The 18,407-nt window shown below is 32.5% G+C and overlaps 1 protein-coding gene across 3 annotated transcripts in view; it reads left to right on the top strand.

The window, feature by feature from the left end:
• The window catches only part of LOC123685223 (protein TIS11), a 47,631-nt gene that overhangs the window by 23,140 nt on the left and 6,084 nt on the right, over window positions 1-18,407 (top strand). Inside the window, exon 1 of one of the 3 annotated variants that reach the window (XM_045624839.1) lies at window positions 12,282-12,558. The exons of 1 other annotated variant lie outside the window; for it this stretch is intronic. In XM_045624839.1, coding sequence (XP_045480795.1) covers window positions 12,499-12,558 — 60 coding nt within the window. In that variant the 5' untranslated portion in view covers window positions 12,282-12,498. Of the gene's footprint in view, window positions 1-12,281; window positions 12,559-16,956; window positions 17,257-18,407 lie in introns of those variants that run through there. One more of the 3 variants, XM_045624841.1, reaches the window with a different exon arrangement.

Here is an 18,407-nt window from a genome sequence, read left to right on the forward strand (position 1 = left end):
TGGCTGCGAAGGCTGTTACCTATATCTATCCCCCACAGAACTATTGAAGACTTTCCTATTCCTTGTCTTGAGGTCCTCCAACTCCACAAAGGAACGTCTCTGAAGATCATCTTTTTCCGTCAGTGGACAGCTACTTTCTTATGATCTCTCCTAACACATTGTGAAGTAAGCAGATGCAAATTCCGACTCTTCATTTGAACTGTTGATGTACGTTTCCCTAATTTTGCCGTTGTGTCTATATGTACTAGTGGAAATTATAAATTTTTTATTTAATCTATGACGAAATGTTAGCGTTATATGTGTAATTTGAAAATTTGCTAAATCCACATCTCACATACCTATGCATATGTAAAGGTAAGATTTGCCTTGTATCTCTGGTCTCCAATTTTCTTAATCCACGACTGGATGTTGTTTACATAGATGCTCATCAACACAGTGGCGGATGTAGGATTTCTTCCAAGGGGGGAAAGGTTGGTGCTTGGTTTAGGAGCTGTTGGCGTACAGTACCGAATGCACATGAAAGTTATACAGAAATAAATCATTTTTCCATTTTTCAACATGAGTTGCTTCGGAAAAAGACGAAGCATCATCGCTCAAAAGACATCATAGACCTATTTAAATAGACATAAACTGAAGGAAATATGGACTCCGCGGCACAGTTCGTTGTGTCCCATAAAGGCAACGTAGTACCTACAAGAAGCCATCTACAGACTTCAATATTGTTTTGCTCGATGGATAATTGAAGTAAACCCTGAGAAGAGCGAAGCCGTTCTTTTCAGCCGAAAGAAAAAAGATCCCCAAGGACACGTCGTAATGTTCAGTAGGAGGATCGAATGGCAAAACGAGGCCAAGTATCTGAGAGTTATACTTGACAAGAAGCTCACTTGGAAACAACACGTGTGCTGTGACTAAGGAAAAGACAGCAGCGTCAGCGTTGCAACCGCTAATTTGCAAAAGCAGCAAAATGTCTCTTTCCAACAACCTTCTTCTATATAAGTCCACCATTCGGCCGGTCATGTCTTACACATGCCCGGCTTGGAGATACGCAGCAAAGATCCATCTGCAGAGACTTCAAGTCGTACAAAATACTATCCGGAGATGAGCCGTGAATGTACCATGGTTTGTCAAAAACGTACGGATACATGAAGACCTGCAAATACCATTCCTACACGACCATCTGAAAGATCTGAGCGTCAAGACCTTCAGTAAAATGAAAAATCACGCAAACCCTCTTATAGAGGAGGCTTACGACTAAGATGAAAAAGCCCCTGTAGGAAACACAAACGACCGAAGATGGCACTTCCCTAGGAAGTGTGGGTTAAAGTCAAACTCTTACTGCTACAGATATTGTGTAATGATTACACAAATCTTCTAAGTGGCATATTGCCACCTGCTAGAGCAAATCAAAATAGCTCACCAGAGGAGAATTATATTGAGATTGAGCAGTAAAAGGCTCATAGCCTGACTGCAAAAGAGAAAGAAGTTTTAAGGAAAAATGGACTATATGTTTAAAAAAAATTACTCCTTCTGTTAATAAGTAATAAATATCTACTACATATATTGCGAAAACTAATACCATAAAAATAAAACACATGAAATTTTAAGGTGGCCTCATTCAACCTAGATACTTCACAGACTTTTTGGCAGAATGATAATGGGCTCAGTTCCCTCTTAAAAGCTAATAAAAACAGATAACCCATCAATTTCCGTTCCTTCCTCATTAATTAATTATCTAATAACGAAGTTAGGTATCCGTTTCACTGTTTACATCTTGACTTTAACAAATTCGAATGTCTGTTGCAGTTACATCACCATGATGCTATCGTTCTTCCTTTGTTTCTAGAACGAAAAATGCCTTCTAGCATAATTTCGCTTTTCGAGGAAAGGTCTCCGAACAATCACAATAATCCGGTTCGGTATTTTTGTTCAATCAATTCAATTTCAATAAAATCCAGCCAGCAGCCTTACGGCATTTAAAACGGACGTAAACATTGGGCTGGTACTGGTCTCTCCGGAGGGGCAACTACTTGATTTATTATGGATTCTGTAACTTCTCATCCCTAATTGTCTATTATTCCGCTTCAACACTTCACAACTCACGAATCGCTCGATTTATTGTATTAAAAATTGTATTATCTTGTATCAATTCAATTCATGGAAAGCAATGTCTTGGCGTCAGAAACTTTTAAATTAGCGCACATTCTTGCACCCGTGGGGACAACAGAAATGTGTATGTTATTATGATGTTACGATACTCTTAAAATTTGGCATGACCATTCGAGTGGTTATTTTACGTGTACGAACTAAATTTAATCCCAGATTGAAAAAGGGAAAAAAACCATATATTTATATTTGATCGGTGTGGAAAAAATAACAAACATAATTTCTGTTCAAATTACCTATTTCATACTTCCGATCGAAAATTTTGTTCTTCTTCAGACTTAAATTAAAAAAAAAACATACATCAGTCACAGTAATGGAGGAAACAAACAAGTACAAAAACTCACCATCAGTATAAACAATTGAAATTTAAGAAAATTACATTAATTAAATTCACAGAATCCCCTACAAACCACTCTTATGAAACTGATACGAGAAATCAGCGTTAATGAACAAAAACGACAAACACATGTAGGACACTACAGTCAAGATAAATCTTTCTTTTTTCAAGCGAGAATTTTGAACATATTTTCCGTGCATACAGGCTTGAACAAACTAAAAATGAAAATAAAGGCATCACAATGGAGTAGTTTTCATTTTTTTGTTAAGGATTAATTCTAAAAATTTAAGTAAAATGAAACAAAAATGTGGAAGAATCATTGAACTATCTCTAGAAATGAAAAAGTTATGGGACTTTGAAGTTGCGCTTGGAAGAATAATTTCATAGTACGTAGCGTCTAGTGTGTGACGTCACGCCACTTACACGAGGCGACTGGTATTCGCAGAGTGCTTACGAAATCATTGGTGTACAATCACTTGTGCCGTTCGTGTCGTGTTTTGTTCGTTACACGATGGCTGAAATAAAAAAAATCCTACAAATATTGTACTATGCCTATGTGTCCAAGCACGACAATTAAAAACCCCAATAAATTGTTTTTTCATGTACCAAATGACACGAATCAAAGGAAGAAGTGGTGCAAATTAATGAGGCGTGACTTAATTGGACCTAAAACTACTTCATATGTGTGTGAAGATCATGTTGATGTGAGTACCTATCAGTACTAGCTATCTATTTCTGATAATAAAAATACTAAGGTGTAAGTTGGTTCGAAATAAGTTATTGTGTAAAAATAACTTTGTCCTTTCACGAAGCCTTCTTCCATTATGGTGACATAAAAACAAAACTCGAGTTAAAACTACACAGTACAACTACAAACGGCGCGAGAGCCTTGGCGCGGCTAAGTATTTAAACGTAATTTATGGTGTAGCGATCACAGGCAAGTGGCGTGACTTCACAGACGAATCGGAGACCAAAGACGTTCCGCGCTAAAATACGTAAATTTAAATAATCTATTTCTCAGTCATTTATTGATGGATTTTCAAAATTTTTTCACTGATTTATCAGTTTTGCTCTATATTTTAATTCTATCGTGTCAAATATAGTATTATTAACATCACTAAACTAGTCCATTTAATTTTGTTTATTGAATAACTGTACTTTGGACTCAGATGCAGAGCCGCCGCCAGGGCTGGCATACCGGACATTTTGCAGGGGCGCCATATTATAAAGGCGCAAAGTCAGTTAATAGAACAGGATATCCTTTTTGATACAAAAATGTTTTTTTAGTAAAAATACAACTCTTTGTAGTGACATTAAGAAATCGCCAATTACCAATTTTATTGAAATCGAAAAATCTACTAGTTTTAAAAACACAAATAAATACTAAAATGCACTTCGAAAAACTGCGTTGTCGTTTTGATATAGTGCGTCGTACTTTCAAACAATTCTGTATAATTTTCTTAAATTTCAAAATTTTATGCTGGTGAGTTTTTTACTTATTTTTTCGCCCATTATTGTGACTGATGTATCTTTTGTTTTTTTTATTTTAGCCTGAAAAAAAGCTCGTTGCTCGTTTTAAATAATTTTAACACAAATCATTTCATTTCGTTCGTTTGACAGTTATCGTGACAGTTACGTTCGGATACGACTGGCACCACAGAATACTAACTGTCATCGAGAAGGATCTATTCGTGGAACAACTACTCAGAAAATATATTATCTACTAAAACTTCCTGTCAAAAAATTTCGGATATTCTAATTTCATTTCGATCTAATGGGCATTATTGAAATTATTAGGAAAACAAAACTCCAAAACGCCATATATACGAAAACCCTAGTCAGATTTTGCGTTTTACGATACTAACTGTCATCGTGAAGGATCTATTCGTTGAACAACTACTCAGAAAATATATTATCTACTAAAACTTGCTGTCAAAAAATTTCGGATGTTCTAATTTCATTTCGATCCAATGGGCCTTTTTGAAATTTTTGGAAAAAAAAAATTCCAAAACGCCATTTATGTAGGAAAACCCTAGTCAGATTTTGCGTTTTAACGAACTTACTCGTTGCAATCAAGGTTCGTTTAACAGTTATCGTGACAGTTACGTTCGGATAGAGCTGGCACCACAGAATACTAACTGTCATCGTGAATGATCTATTCGTGGAACAACTACTCAGAAAATATATTATCTACTAAAACTTGCTGTCAAAAAATTTTGGATGTTCTAATTTCATTTCGATCTAATGTGCATTATTGAAATTATTAGGAAAACAAAATTCCATTACGTTATTGTTCGAAAACCCCAGTCAGATTTCGCGTTTTAATGAACTTACCCGATGCATTCAAGGTTTGTTTGACAGTTATCGTGACAGTTACGTTCGGATACGGCTGACACCACAGAATACTAACTGTCATTGTGAAGGATCTATTCGTTGAACAACAACTCATAAAATATAATACCTACTAAAACTTGCTGTCAAAAAATTTCGGATGTTCTAATTTAATTTCGATCCAATGGGCCTTTTTGAAATTTTTGGAAAAACAAAATTCCAAAGTGCCATATGTAGGAAAACCCTAGTCAGATTTTGCGTTTTAACGAACTTACTCGTTGCAATCAAGGTTCGTTTGACAGTTATCGTGACAGTTACATTCGGATACGACTAGCACCACAGAACACTAACTGTCATCATGAAGGATCTATTCGTGGAACAACTACTCAGAAAATATATTATCTACTAAAACTTCCAGTCAAAAAATTTTGGATGTTCTAATTTCATTTCGATCTAATGGGCATTTTTGAAATTATTAGAAAAACAAAATTCTAAAACGTCATATGAACGAAAACACTAACCGGAGGCATTCAAGGTTCGTTTGACAGTTATCGTGCTTACGTTCGGATCGAAATGGCACCAATGCACCATAGAATACTGTCAATGTCATCGTGAGGGATCTATTTGTGGAACTACTATTTAGAAAAGATATTTCTGAAACATGCTGTTAAAAGAGATTTTGGATACCTATTCTAATTTCATTTCGATCTTATGGGCAATACTGAAATTATCTCAAATCTCAAAACACAATGTACGAAATGTACGAAACCCATAGTCAGATTTTACCTGTCAACGAATTTATCATCAGGTTCGTTTGACAGTTATGGTGCCTTAGATGGGATCGGAATGGCACCACAGAATACTAACTGTCATCGTGAAGGATCTATTCGTGTAACAACTATTGAGAAAATATATTACTGAAACGTGCTAATAAAAGAAATTTTAGATTTACTTTTATATTGTAAGGTTTATTACAGGATGTTCGAGACGCCTCGATATACAGGTATGCATATCAAATGATTTTAGAAAAAGGCGTTATTAAACTTAGAAAAGGGCAAACACTGCATTCTTGAATAAGTTGCAGAATGGGCTGTTTTTCCAACAGCAATACGAAAATCGAAAACGAGCGAAAAATGAGCGAGTTTTCGAACGCATGAGTATTGGAATTGCCTTCGACAACGAGTATTAGACGATATTTTCTCTATTTCATTTCAGTCAAGTTTTGTGAAATATTGTCGAAATTCAATACAAAATTCAGATAATACCTACATCCTAGAGACTTATGTATTGTATCTTGGCAATTGGTGTGACTGTTACAAATATTGACAGATTACGGAATTTGAATTTGAATCATACGTTTCGAATTTTGAAATAATTTATAATTGCGCATCAAATTCGTGAATTATGTCTGACAAAATCGATTTAACACCACTAGAATTAAGAGAAAATGCAAATAATGTCGCCAATCATTTCACTATATCCAAATTATATTATATTGACAATTAACGTGTGTTGAAATTTGAGAGAATTGGAAGTCAGTGTAGACAACAAAAAACGAAAAATACAAATGAAGACAATACTCTAATGAGTTCATTACAGCACTGTTTTTAGTACTGTAATGAACTCATTTCGATACTGAAATAGAGAAATTAAATTAAATCTGTGTAGACAACAAAAAACGAAAAATATAACTGAAAACAATGCTCTAATGAGTTCATTACAGCACTGTTTTTAGTACTGTAATGAACTCATTACGATACTGAAATAGAGAAATTAAATGGAATCTGGCACAGTCAATGCTTATCTGATCTCGATTGTTTTTTTTTTGCATAGTTACTTATAACCGAGCTTATAACTATCAAACTTGTTAAAAAACTTAAAATAACGATATAATAGTTTTGTTTCTATAGACTTTTTCAGTTGTATAATACCGATAAATTATAAAGTAGCTTTAAGTATAATTCGCATCACTCAATCATTTCGTCAATCATTTCTCAATCGTGGTTGAAGAATTTGAGAGTTTGGTTCAACTCAACAACCACAGGGCTATTTCGGGCAGCAATTGATAAGGTCCGTGTCGCCATCATGTTAGCCAACATCCAGAATGGATAGGCACCAAAAGAAGAAAAATCATATCATATTTGGGAAGCCATCCAAATTCCATTTTTTCCCATTTTAAATCATTAGCAATCTTCAGCGTGTTCTATGTTAATTCTATACTCTGCCCATCTGTTTATTTATTAATAGGTAGGTATAGTTTATTCAAAGTCACTTGAACTAGTCCATAAAAACGCTTGGCCATATAGATGACCCTTTGAAGTGTATACCGCGATCTGCAAAATACCGGGGTTTATCTGAAAGTATTGTTAGCCAATAAATTCACTGGACCCAAAGGAATTTCTGGAAATTTGGACGAACCTTGTATAATCGAAATATTCATCTTCCTCCAAGTTACTTTGGATATACTATACAATCTCTTCTTTTTTAAAAATTTTTATATTATTTATGCCTTTTGTATTTTAATGCGACAATTTTATTAAGAGAATTTTTATTTCCGCTAATGATACTTAAGTTCAGTCAATTTGTATATTTTCCTTTCTTGATGTTTAATATTTTCGTTTTTTTCCTTCGTTACATTGTTTTTGTTAATTTATTTTGTTCCGTTGTGTCTTTTTCTTTATTATTTTTCGCCGACTTTTGAGTACATCTCGAGTCAACCAGTAGCGTACCCAGGGGGAGGGGGAAATATCCCCCCCAGAGGAATATCCATTATTAGTCAACGCTCAATAATTTGGTGGTGTAAAAAAAAATCAAGATCAAAGATCTTGATCTGATCTTACTGTCGTCGACATAATCATTATTTACTTACTGGCTATAAATGTCAAATTGATGTTAAACATAAAAAATCAAATAAAATTGATAAGATTCTGAAGTAAAAGCTCCGAACTACTCGAATTGAATATAAATCTCAGGAAGTGTCTGGAATTTTAAAGGACATCGGATACGAATAACCAATTTTTCTTTCTTTATCCCCCCAAGACTTATGTATGGGTACGCCACTGAAGTCAACATTGATTTATACAAAACGCAGTTTACAAAATGAAAAAATATTCGACCCTTTTCGAGAAAATTTGGGGTTAGCAAGATAAGTAAATCATTCTGTACATATATCTAATGTTGAAATTTATCAATTTCAACAAAATCTCAAAAAACCTCATGTTCATGTCCTTATGATATCAACAATCATACCTAATCGAATGAATCGTCTTACAATGTAAGAGGGGTACAAAAGGAAATTTTTAGTTGAATTTAATTGAAATTCAATTTCAACAAAATTCGAAAAGTATTTTCAAAGTTGCAAGGGATTATTCATGATAAACGATGATCGATATGAGTTTATTATTTATTTCTCACTGACTAGCGAATAAAACAAAATAGTTTGCAAAAATTTTCATTTTTATTACTAACGAATATTTAAAACTCCGAGATCGTCAGTTACAGTTCACGCAGTAGAGCGCTGAAACCGTTGCTGGAAATGCGTTGCTATTTCCACACCCGCCAATTTTCACACAATGAATTTATTATATCCACATATCAAACAGAATTTTGTACAAGAAATAATTCTGGGAAAACACCAAACGATTTTTTTCATCTATTTTATTTGATGTGATACACATTAATGGTGCAGTAAATTTCAAGGGCATTCAAAATATCACCCTTGAACATTTCAAGAGGAAAGAATAATTAAGAGCCTTTGAAATATATCAATTTAATTATTGTTTTCCCTATTATGAAATAGAACAATCAGAGAAAACAATTTCAGAATAAAATCTATAGTAAATTAAATAAATGGGAATACCTTACAAGTCGCGATTAAATATTTGTTTATCAGTTATTCTCAGAAAAACATAAATTTCTTGATCGTTCAGATAATGTGATACTTTGAAATCTCAAATTTCGATTGAATTTTCAATAATAATATCACAAGTGAATAAGTGATTGAATTTCCTTGATAAGTCTATCGAATTATTTCATAACCAAACTGAGTGCTTGAAAACACCCACGTTAGAGATGAAGTGATATTTTCTTCAACAACTCAGTTGAGATATGAAATCAAAGACAGAATTCTGAGATAAATTCGATCATGAGACCATAACAGGAATTTTATTAAACTATTTCACAAAAGTAGAAAAAAGTGAAAATGTAGAAAATCTCAAATGACGGCAGAATTATTCATATTTATTTTTTTATGAACTGCTATATAGGTATGGATAACTGAAAACACCAAACTTGACATCAGGCTAATTAGAATAAAGAGTCAAGTTTGAATTATTGATAACACAAACTTAGCTTCTGATTGGTTGATTTAACAAGATCTTGAAATAGTCTGATACTTATGTAGGAAAATTCTCGATTAGTATGTTAATTTGTTGCTTTGACAATAAAAGGTTAAATAAAAATAAAAAAGGAATTAGGTATTTTTTTAGAATTGAATACCTAGAAAAGGGGTTCTTGCTATGGTGCTATAGGCATTTAATAATGACTGTAACATCGTAATATTAGTGAAAAGCGGAAAAGAACATTTCAAAGCCCCCTACGATGTTATACAATTATTTATAAAGACCCTGTCTTTTGGAAGTATGAAACACGCAAGTGAAATAGTCACATAATTATTTCGACAGTTGAAAATACGTCCGAATTTCAGAGATTTACATGCAATCTTGGCTTAAAAGGCATGTTGAATAAATTGCTGGTAAGAGGATCTAATAAAATCAAGATATTGAACACATGATGAAGCGTTATAATTCAAAAACAAAGTATATTTCACGAATTAGTTGGAGTTATTCAATACATAATCTATTTGTATATCGCTCGACTCAATTTAAATATATCAAAATATGTTTTGATTGTTTTTTTTTTGTTATGTTCTTAGTTGCTGTACCTACCAACCTTCCTACGATGATCTCTATATATTGTTTATAACAATAACAATAACAACTATCTCTATTTCCAAATTTCAGATATAATATATACATAAAAAATGAAATGACGTCACAATTGCATAAATAAACTAAACTAAATTCTCACATCTGAAATAATCGCATAAAGAATATGGTTCCAATTCAATTAATATATTCTTTATGAACCTATTGAATTTTCCAAAATTATAACAGTTCTTCAAATTATCAGGTAACTTATTATGAAATTTTATGCCCATATAATAAGGTCCCTTTTCTAAAATAGATAATTTATGTTGTGGATAAATTAAATCTTTCGTTCTTGTATCATAATTATGTGTTCCCCCAACTATGAATCCATCCTTATTTTTAAAAACAAAAACTAAACATTCATATATGTTCAAATTTACCTCTACATGAATCCCTATACCCCATCTTGAATATGGTTCTAATTACTCTTTTTTGTGAAACAAAAACTGACTGGATTCCAGAACTACTTCCTCAGAAAATGAGGCACTAGAAACCAATGTATCTCTATACATTTCACGAATTCAAGAGAAAATTAGCGTGGGCTATAAAAAACTGACACAACACATTTTTTTTTTATTTTTGTGTTTTCAATTTAAACTTGAGATCAGCTTGAAAAAAAATTATAATTATTCTACATAGTCTTTCAGACACAAAATAATTCAACAAAACGACTCTATGTAAATTCGCAGTACTTTCAACTATTTCCAAAACTATATACTAATGCTCAAAATATTTTGATAGTTTAATCTGTTTAATTCATAAATCATGGGTGATAGGTCATAAATACTATACGTTATAACCTATGGAAATAGTAAACATGAAGAATCCTTTTAGTCCCATCACTAGAAATATTTTGGTCAAATGTTTTATTGTTTCCTCAATATTTGAGGAAATGAAGATATTCACAATCAAATTAAGAAGTCCGTTGAAATGTTTTTCATTAAAGAAAAAAACACTGTTTTTGCGCACTTCATACCTATTTTGTGTAATAGTTCGATCGATTCGGAAATAAAAAAAATAAGTTCTTATATTTTTGGGAAATTATTTCTATAAAATAATACTCATCACTACTCGAAAATTGCTATACTTATATCCTCAAGTGCATATTTTTCGATCATGATTCAGATTTCAAATAGATAATGTATCATTTCTGTTTTTCTCCAAAACACTCAAGTAGCTTGATATTAGTTCTTAATTTTTTTTTCACTCTATAGTTATTAATGTTATAGTTATATATCAAATTATGAATATGTTATATATGATTTCATTTATTTTTTTTTATAATAGACTAAGACTAGTTGACATTCATGAACCACTTATGAGAATTTTTTCTTTACATATTTTTGCAAACAAAACAAAAATCGAAGTCATAAACATCATACTTCTAAGAACCACAGGAAAAAAAGTGATATATAACAAAAAAGAAGCTAACCAATCAAACTTCGAAAACAAAACGTGGTCGTCATATCGACTCGAGAAAAACGTGTTTTCAACTGTTCTGTTTGTTTCGTGTGAATGTTTTGGTTTTTTGAGGATTTTAGCGGCTAAAGAATTTATTCTAACCCTCTTCATCAAATTGGATCGAATCTCTTTTTAGAAATCATATGTAGAATAGTTGCTATTTCAACATTTTCCATCGAAAAAATTCAGGTATTAAACAACAGATTTTAATAATTCTTGATGAGATCTGATAAAAATATTGAATGAAGGAAATTAACAAACTATAACAAACCATTGGCTGCTTTTTCGGTTATTTGGAGAAAAGGATCGAAGAAATGTCAAGATGCTAGAAGTTACAAGAATTACTGAATTTTCGTGGGTTGTCTATTTCCCGGCGAAATACGCAAAAAACATTTTTGATTAATTTTGAATTTCAAAAATAAGATCGATTTCGTCCGAAATAGACATTTTCTCTCCAAAATCATACCGAATATTCATTTATTTATTTCTTTTCCGTCTTTTAGAGAAAATTGTTCCAAAACAGTGATACCTAAATAACATTTTTTTGAAATTCTCACGTCATCATGTTTTCATGGCATGCCACAGACCAGAATGTTTTAACTTCATATTTATTATATCTAGTATGAAAAGATTCAGATAAGTATTCAGACGACTAAATTAAATGAACTGAAGCAAAATTGTTTATGCGAAATTTCGTGAAAAAATTACATAGATAAATATAAATGAATGGTTTCAATACTAGACTCCAACAAACGCGAAAAATTTCTTGATTTTACGTCATTGCGTTTCTCTCTTACATTGCAAAGGTCATATTCTAAATCTAGATAATTATTTGAACAGAAAATAACTGTATCAAGGATCATCCGTAGTACTAGTTACCTTCAAAGAGAGATTCTTCCGGGCAGGCCAACCGCCAGCATCGTTCAAATTGAATTCTGTTTCATTGCGCATGGTGGGGAGAACGAGTAGTCGAACGTCGAATACAACCATTTCAGAACAAATATACAAGTCCAGTTTCAGTATTACCGACTACGGTACAGCACGCGATATAGGCTGCGTTAAGTGGAAAAGCGCGATCATACGTATTTGAATTTGATAATAAAAAAACACGTTATCAAATCGATAAAGCGAGTTATCCCTGTTCTGCAGTATATCGTTGTGTCTGTGATACAGATTATTGTGTGTGTTACCATCTTGATTTTTCTCTCCTCAAGGAATATGTCTACCATTATAATGCAACAAAACACCCTATATGACTTCGGAGACTCATACATCAAAGTAAGTTTCAAATTCAATATGCTATTAGATTTAGAGCGAAAGCATTAACTAGTATTTGAAACGTTTCTATCCAGCATTGCAGAATTGGCGCACCTGTTGATTCGCTGCCACAAGTGTGTTTCTGACGAGAAACATACCTACGTAGAATTCTACGTGTATTTATTTGTTTGAAAGGGCTGCCTCCCAATACTAATGCACGTTTCGTTCGTGAAATTTTCGCGAAATATTTTCTCTTCTAGGTATCTTACAATAATATCTATATCCAACCTTCTCATAAATTATTATGAAATTGTCGCAACCTCTAGATCTTATGAAAAACTTATAGGCCCACAAAAACGGAAGAAATTTGCACTTTGACTTTCCAAATTTCTGCAGTAATTCAATAATCATATGACCATGTTCGGAAACTAGTTTATAATTAGGAATATCTGAACAGAAAAATTTTTCTCTCGAAAATGTACAGTCTCGAATTCTGAATAAATATGAGGATTAAAAGGAATTTGATGTTAATAAAGGCTTTAATGATATTTCTATTTCCGCAGTCATTTAATAATCATAAATGCTTTGATTATATTTCTACGTTGCAAATCCTAGAGTTATTAGTCAACGTAGGTACTATCATGAAATTTGTGATTGTTATTGGTATGTTGTTGTTCCTATGTATTGATTTGAGATTTATGGAATATTCAATTTTCGATTTGGACATCAGTACCTATCATATTTGGATATTAGATGACCAAGAAAGTAATTATCAAGAAACTTTCTCATTCGTTATTTAATGCTAGTAATTCTGACTCAAACTGGTCATAAAGCAAATTGAGATATCTCTTAAATTTCTCTACCAATATTGAACTTTTATCTTGAAAATTTTCCTAATTGATGAAATTTTCATTCAATTATAATTCGATTATAATTAAAAGAATACGACTATCATTCTCTTTCATACTAATAATTACTTGTCGATATTAATTCCAACGAAAATAGTCTTTCATATCAGCCCGATATGTCGAAACTATGTATCTTCAGATTGTTCTTAAATAATTAATCAATTGAAGATTGACATGTTTTGTTCACAATTATTGACTTCTTATCAAGTTTTTCTGCATCTTTGAAATGATTAGGCCGTTATTCGGTAAGAATATTTTTAGGGTATATTATTACCGGCATCTAGTCCTTTATTGAAAGAATCTTTATATATTGTGATCTTTTTAGCTTTCGAAGGCAGTTTTTAGATTTATTTTCAATTGAATGTTTAAAGTTACAAAAATGACACGAATTGGACTTTGTGTTAAATATTCTATTCGTTATCATGGTATTATTATACGTTTTCAATCAATTTTCTTCGCTGTATAAGGAGTGAAAAATATAATGTCTTCATTGAATTTTTTTTGTGCTTCATAGTTCTTAAAATATCTTTTAATTATTTTTTAATCTTTTTAATTTAAATTTGTTTTGGAGCTTCAGGGGTGGTATAAAACACTATTGTATCAAATTTTATTCATTAAGGTCTTATAAAGCTCTAAGAGAATTTCGAATGACAGAAAACCAGATTGATTTCATTTCACTTTTCAGAAAGCTTGTACTGAAAATTTGTTATTTTTTTCGAACCAATCGATTGTTCATAATTGTTAAAAATTGATTATGTTGCATCCAATAACTACGTTTGGTTTTTGGGGTGATTTATTGTTGTTGACAAAGCGGGCTTAACTTACTTAATTTCTAAATTAATTGGACCGAGAAACTTCAGAAATTGACAGGAAATTAACTAAATATCTTTGAGGGCATTTCCAAAGAATACACCTTCTACGTAACTTGTGTTTCTTGTCGCATGATCAAAGTACGAAATCAACCAGTGAATTAGAAGAATATTGTTAATTTGCTATCGTACTTTTCTTTGGATGAAATTAATTTAGAATATTTCGTAATGCATTCTTTCATTATTGGTGTCTCTTTTCGTCAAGACTTTCCTCAAGATCACCAAATATTCAATTCATAAAAAATGTTTTATCAAATAATCGCGCAATGATTCCATTCAAACCATACATTTTCAAATTTTTTTCTTGTGGATTGTAAATATGAATTGTAAACTTTTCATTATAATTTGAGGCATTTTCCCCAAACTTATTTAGTAGATAATTGAAATAACTTCCATATCTATGTTTTTATTCTTGTGCCTCAGTTGATTGAATTACAAACTCACATAAAAAAACAAACATTCAATTTATATATGTATAATTCATATAAGAGATTTAGACGTGCTCCGCTTTTGTAATAATTTTTTTATTCGAAATTAAATGAAAACTGCTCGTAGTTTCTTTCATTTGAAAAATGTTCACAAAAGAAAAAATTCAAAGTTTTCATATTTAAGTTTTGTCTTGAAAATATCTCGAAAGCTTCCTAGTATAAATATCGTTTGAACCATCTGATAAACAGGTGGCTTTTCACATAACAGCTTCCACCTCACCCTGCTGTACCTGTTTTCAAGGTCGGTATACCTGTATCTCGACTTCCAATCAGAAAAAGGACGATGTGGGAGCTTGCGTAAGAGGAATAAGGGTCTGAAAATTAGTTTTCTTGACAGCACTAACGATGGATCCGAGGATGGATCAGACATATTATATTTTATGAGGGTATCGAACAAAGTTTTTTGTGAATGTTGTATTTGACAACAATATTACGAGAGCGCAGAGTACGCTCGCAATGTTCGCATGGAAAAAACAAACCCATAAAATACATTTGAATTCATTAAGCATGATTGATAACGGCTTTCTTAAATATTCAAGGAAAATATTTACTCCGATATACATTCATTTATGATCTGTCACGTGATCCATTGTTCTAAGGAATAATCGTTGTTCGTTTTAATTCCACTTGATAAAAAACGTTCATAACTTCGAACAAGCACATAAAGAATTGGTTTGAAGGCGCCTTGAAGTTGGCTATATTATTCCGATTGAAAAATCTGAGTGTGATTGTTTAATGATACTGCCTTTGTAATAGTTCCAAGATATCTATTTTCAATTCGAGTTATTGAAATATTTCCAGTTAGTCTTTTTGTAATCCTTCAAATTAAATTATTATCAACTTCGATACCCGTTAATGAATGTCCAATTATTTATTCTGTACCTCCTAAATATAGTTAACCACAGATTGAAAGGTCTCAACGTCGATTGCCTAGTTGAAACAAGGAAGTGATGAATCGAAAAAGAAATAAACTTCCTGAAAGTGAAAGTCTCGAGTTCCATCGAGTAAAAAGTGAAAGCAGCTTTATGGTTACGTTGTTTATAAATGATGGATGTCATATTAGCTATACACGATTTTGCTTGCTTAACTCTGGGTGTTGTACCAATTATCTGGAGTTCCGCAATGAATATTATTAGGTTATTTTTCTACTGAAGGGTCATTCTACTGGAATAAATTTCAAACTACTCAATATAATTCAAAGAAAATGTGATATGATGAACAGTAGTGAGGACCTCTTAAAATACTGCCCTTAAATTTAAATTAGCTCTTTTAGTTTACCAGGGGCGGACTAGGTTGTTAACGTGCCTTTCTGTGCCAAAACTGCATAGTAAAGAATCTTTGTAATATTGTTGGATTCAATACTATAAACTATAACTTTTTTGTTCCTTGAATAACTTTCGTATGACACTTTGTTTCCGACAAAAAAATGGAATTAATTCAATATTTTTTTATTAGAAATAAAAAAATTAATTCCTTCGTTATTTTGTTTTTCGAAAACGTTTCATTTTATCGACGATAAACAAGAGTACCTTTTTTTCAGCTTAATGTTCAAGCTATACAAATTTGTTTTTTTCTATTCCTTATCATACAGGGTGTTGAAAATGTAAGCATTAAAATGTACAATCTAGTCCGCCCCTGGTAAACTAAAAGAGCTAATTCAAATTTAAGGGCAGTATTTTAAGAGGTCCTTACTACTGTTCTTCATATCAAATTTTCTTTGAATTATATCAAGAAGTTCGAAATTTATTCCATTAAAATGGATTTCCAGTGACGTCATTTAGGAGGCCGTATCTCCGTAGAGAGGGCCTCAAGGAAAAAAAATGATGGGAACTTGTCATCTTATTTTTTTTATGTTTTTTTCTGAATCCGAGATATTTTCCCGGACACCCTTTATACTTATTCCTTGGGTTGAATGGGCAATATTATGTCTGCCTTAAAATTACTGGTTCGAAAGGAAGTTTTGTCCATATTTCATAAAAGTCAAATAAAAAATGACTTTTTAACGCGGTACCACAAACTACCACGCGTCTCCCACTATCTGCTTTCACGCTGGAGGGAGCGATTCGCTTTTGTCAACCGCCGCCACATCCACGTCGAGAAAGTAGGCTTTTGGAACGTCCACAACTTTTACCGATTGTTCATCGAAGACAGATGAAAGTACGCCTGGCTGAGATGCTGATCGTCTAAAAGTTCTTGCTCCGCTCCTGAACGAAATATTGAGTTTATTTTCTTCTACTTCTGTCAGTGTTCCACGAGAGCGCGAGTCTTTTGTTTCGTCTTCAATCGGGAACGCGATAGTTAATATGTGATGATTGGGTGTTTGTGAAAGTGAATGTGCAAGGGATTTCACTTGTGAATCTTCGTGCAGTTGTTGAGAAGTTTCATTAAGTAATATCCCATTCGATTCGATCGATCTAGGAGCTTGATTTTCTTGGATATGTCGCAGGAAACATGGTTAGTTGATTTTTCTACCGTGAAACCACAGATTCTCGATGAGTCACCATTTAATTCTATGATCTCTTCGATTATTTTCCGTGTAATGATTTCAAGGGCTTAACGCTCTTCTCTGTCAGTTTCTTCCACTCTTAATCGAGCTTGCCTCTGCAAATACAATAGGTTATGAATCCATGAGCCCGCATAATACACTGATAAGTATCAATAAATAACCTTTCATGCCACTTTCCAAGGAAAAATACGTAGTATTTCCGATACACGAGTCGTATTTCAGTCGTTTCCTCTTTTATTTATATTAATGATGAAATAATGTGTTTATGAAAATATTATCAGTGTTATTCACCTTCCTTTTCTGAGGTTTTCGTTTGATCAGTGTTTTTCATTGATAACCGATCGGATGTGACGTATATTATGCGACTTTTCGCGAATATCGGAGATATGCAAGTCGCAAATATTTTCAATTGATTCCCAAATCATCTCATTTGAAGTGAATATTGTATTCAATTCAATATTTTGCGAATGTATATGGTCGTCGTTTACTTTTTTTTCATATCACAATCCTTTTTTTGCAAGGATTACTTAATCATCAGTGGCATGTTTCTCTAATTAGGAATCCAATTCTGAAAGGTAAATTCCCGGAAACTAATTCAAAATTAACATTTTAAGATGAAATACTTACTTTATGATTCCTTGAATTCGCAGCCTTCTATGAATTGATACGTTACCTTTCATTCCTCAATAAAACCACATCTTCTTGAGAAATGATTATTCCGAGGCAGCGTCTATATTCTGAGAATTAGAAGGTAACGTGCAACTTGATTTAAAAAAAGAGTTATGAACATTCCAATAACTAGAAACGTATTTTAATTAGCGACTGCTATTGTTATCTAGAAACGCCATGAAATCATGAATAATGCACCAACTGTAATGTCGTCAACTCCATTATATGTTTATCCATATTACTGACAAAGTTCATTTTACATTATATGTTGTGAACGTTAAAATAAACCCCCCGAAGAAATTGAGCCTGCCACGGAGTGAAATCCTCAAAGCGAAAGTTGCCTTAATCATATAGGACGTAATTCTGCGTTCATGAATAGAACACACCTCTCTAACAATCTGTCAAAGACAATTTACTCTCACTGATTGAC

Source organism: Harmonia axyridis, chromosome 7 (genome assembly GCF_914767665.1).
Source record: "Harmonia axyridis chromosome 7, icHarAxyr1.1, whole genome shotgun sequence".
NCBI lineage: Eukaryota > Metazoa > Arthropoda > Insecta > Coleoptera > Coccinellidae > Harmonia > Harmonia axyridis.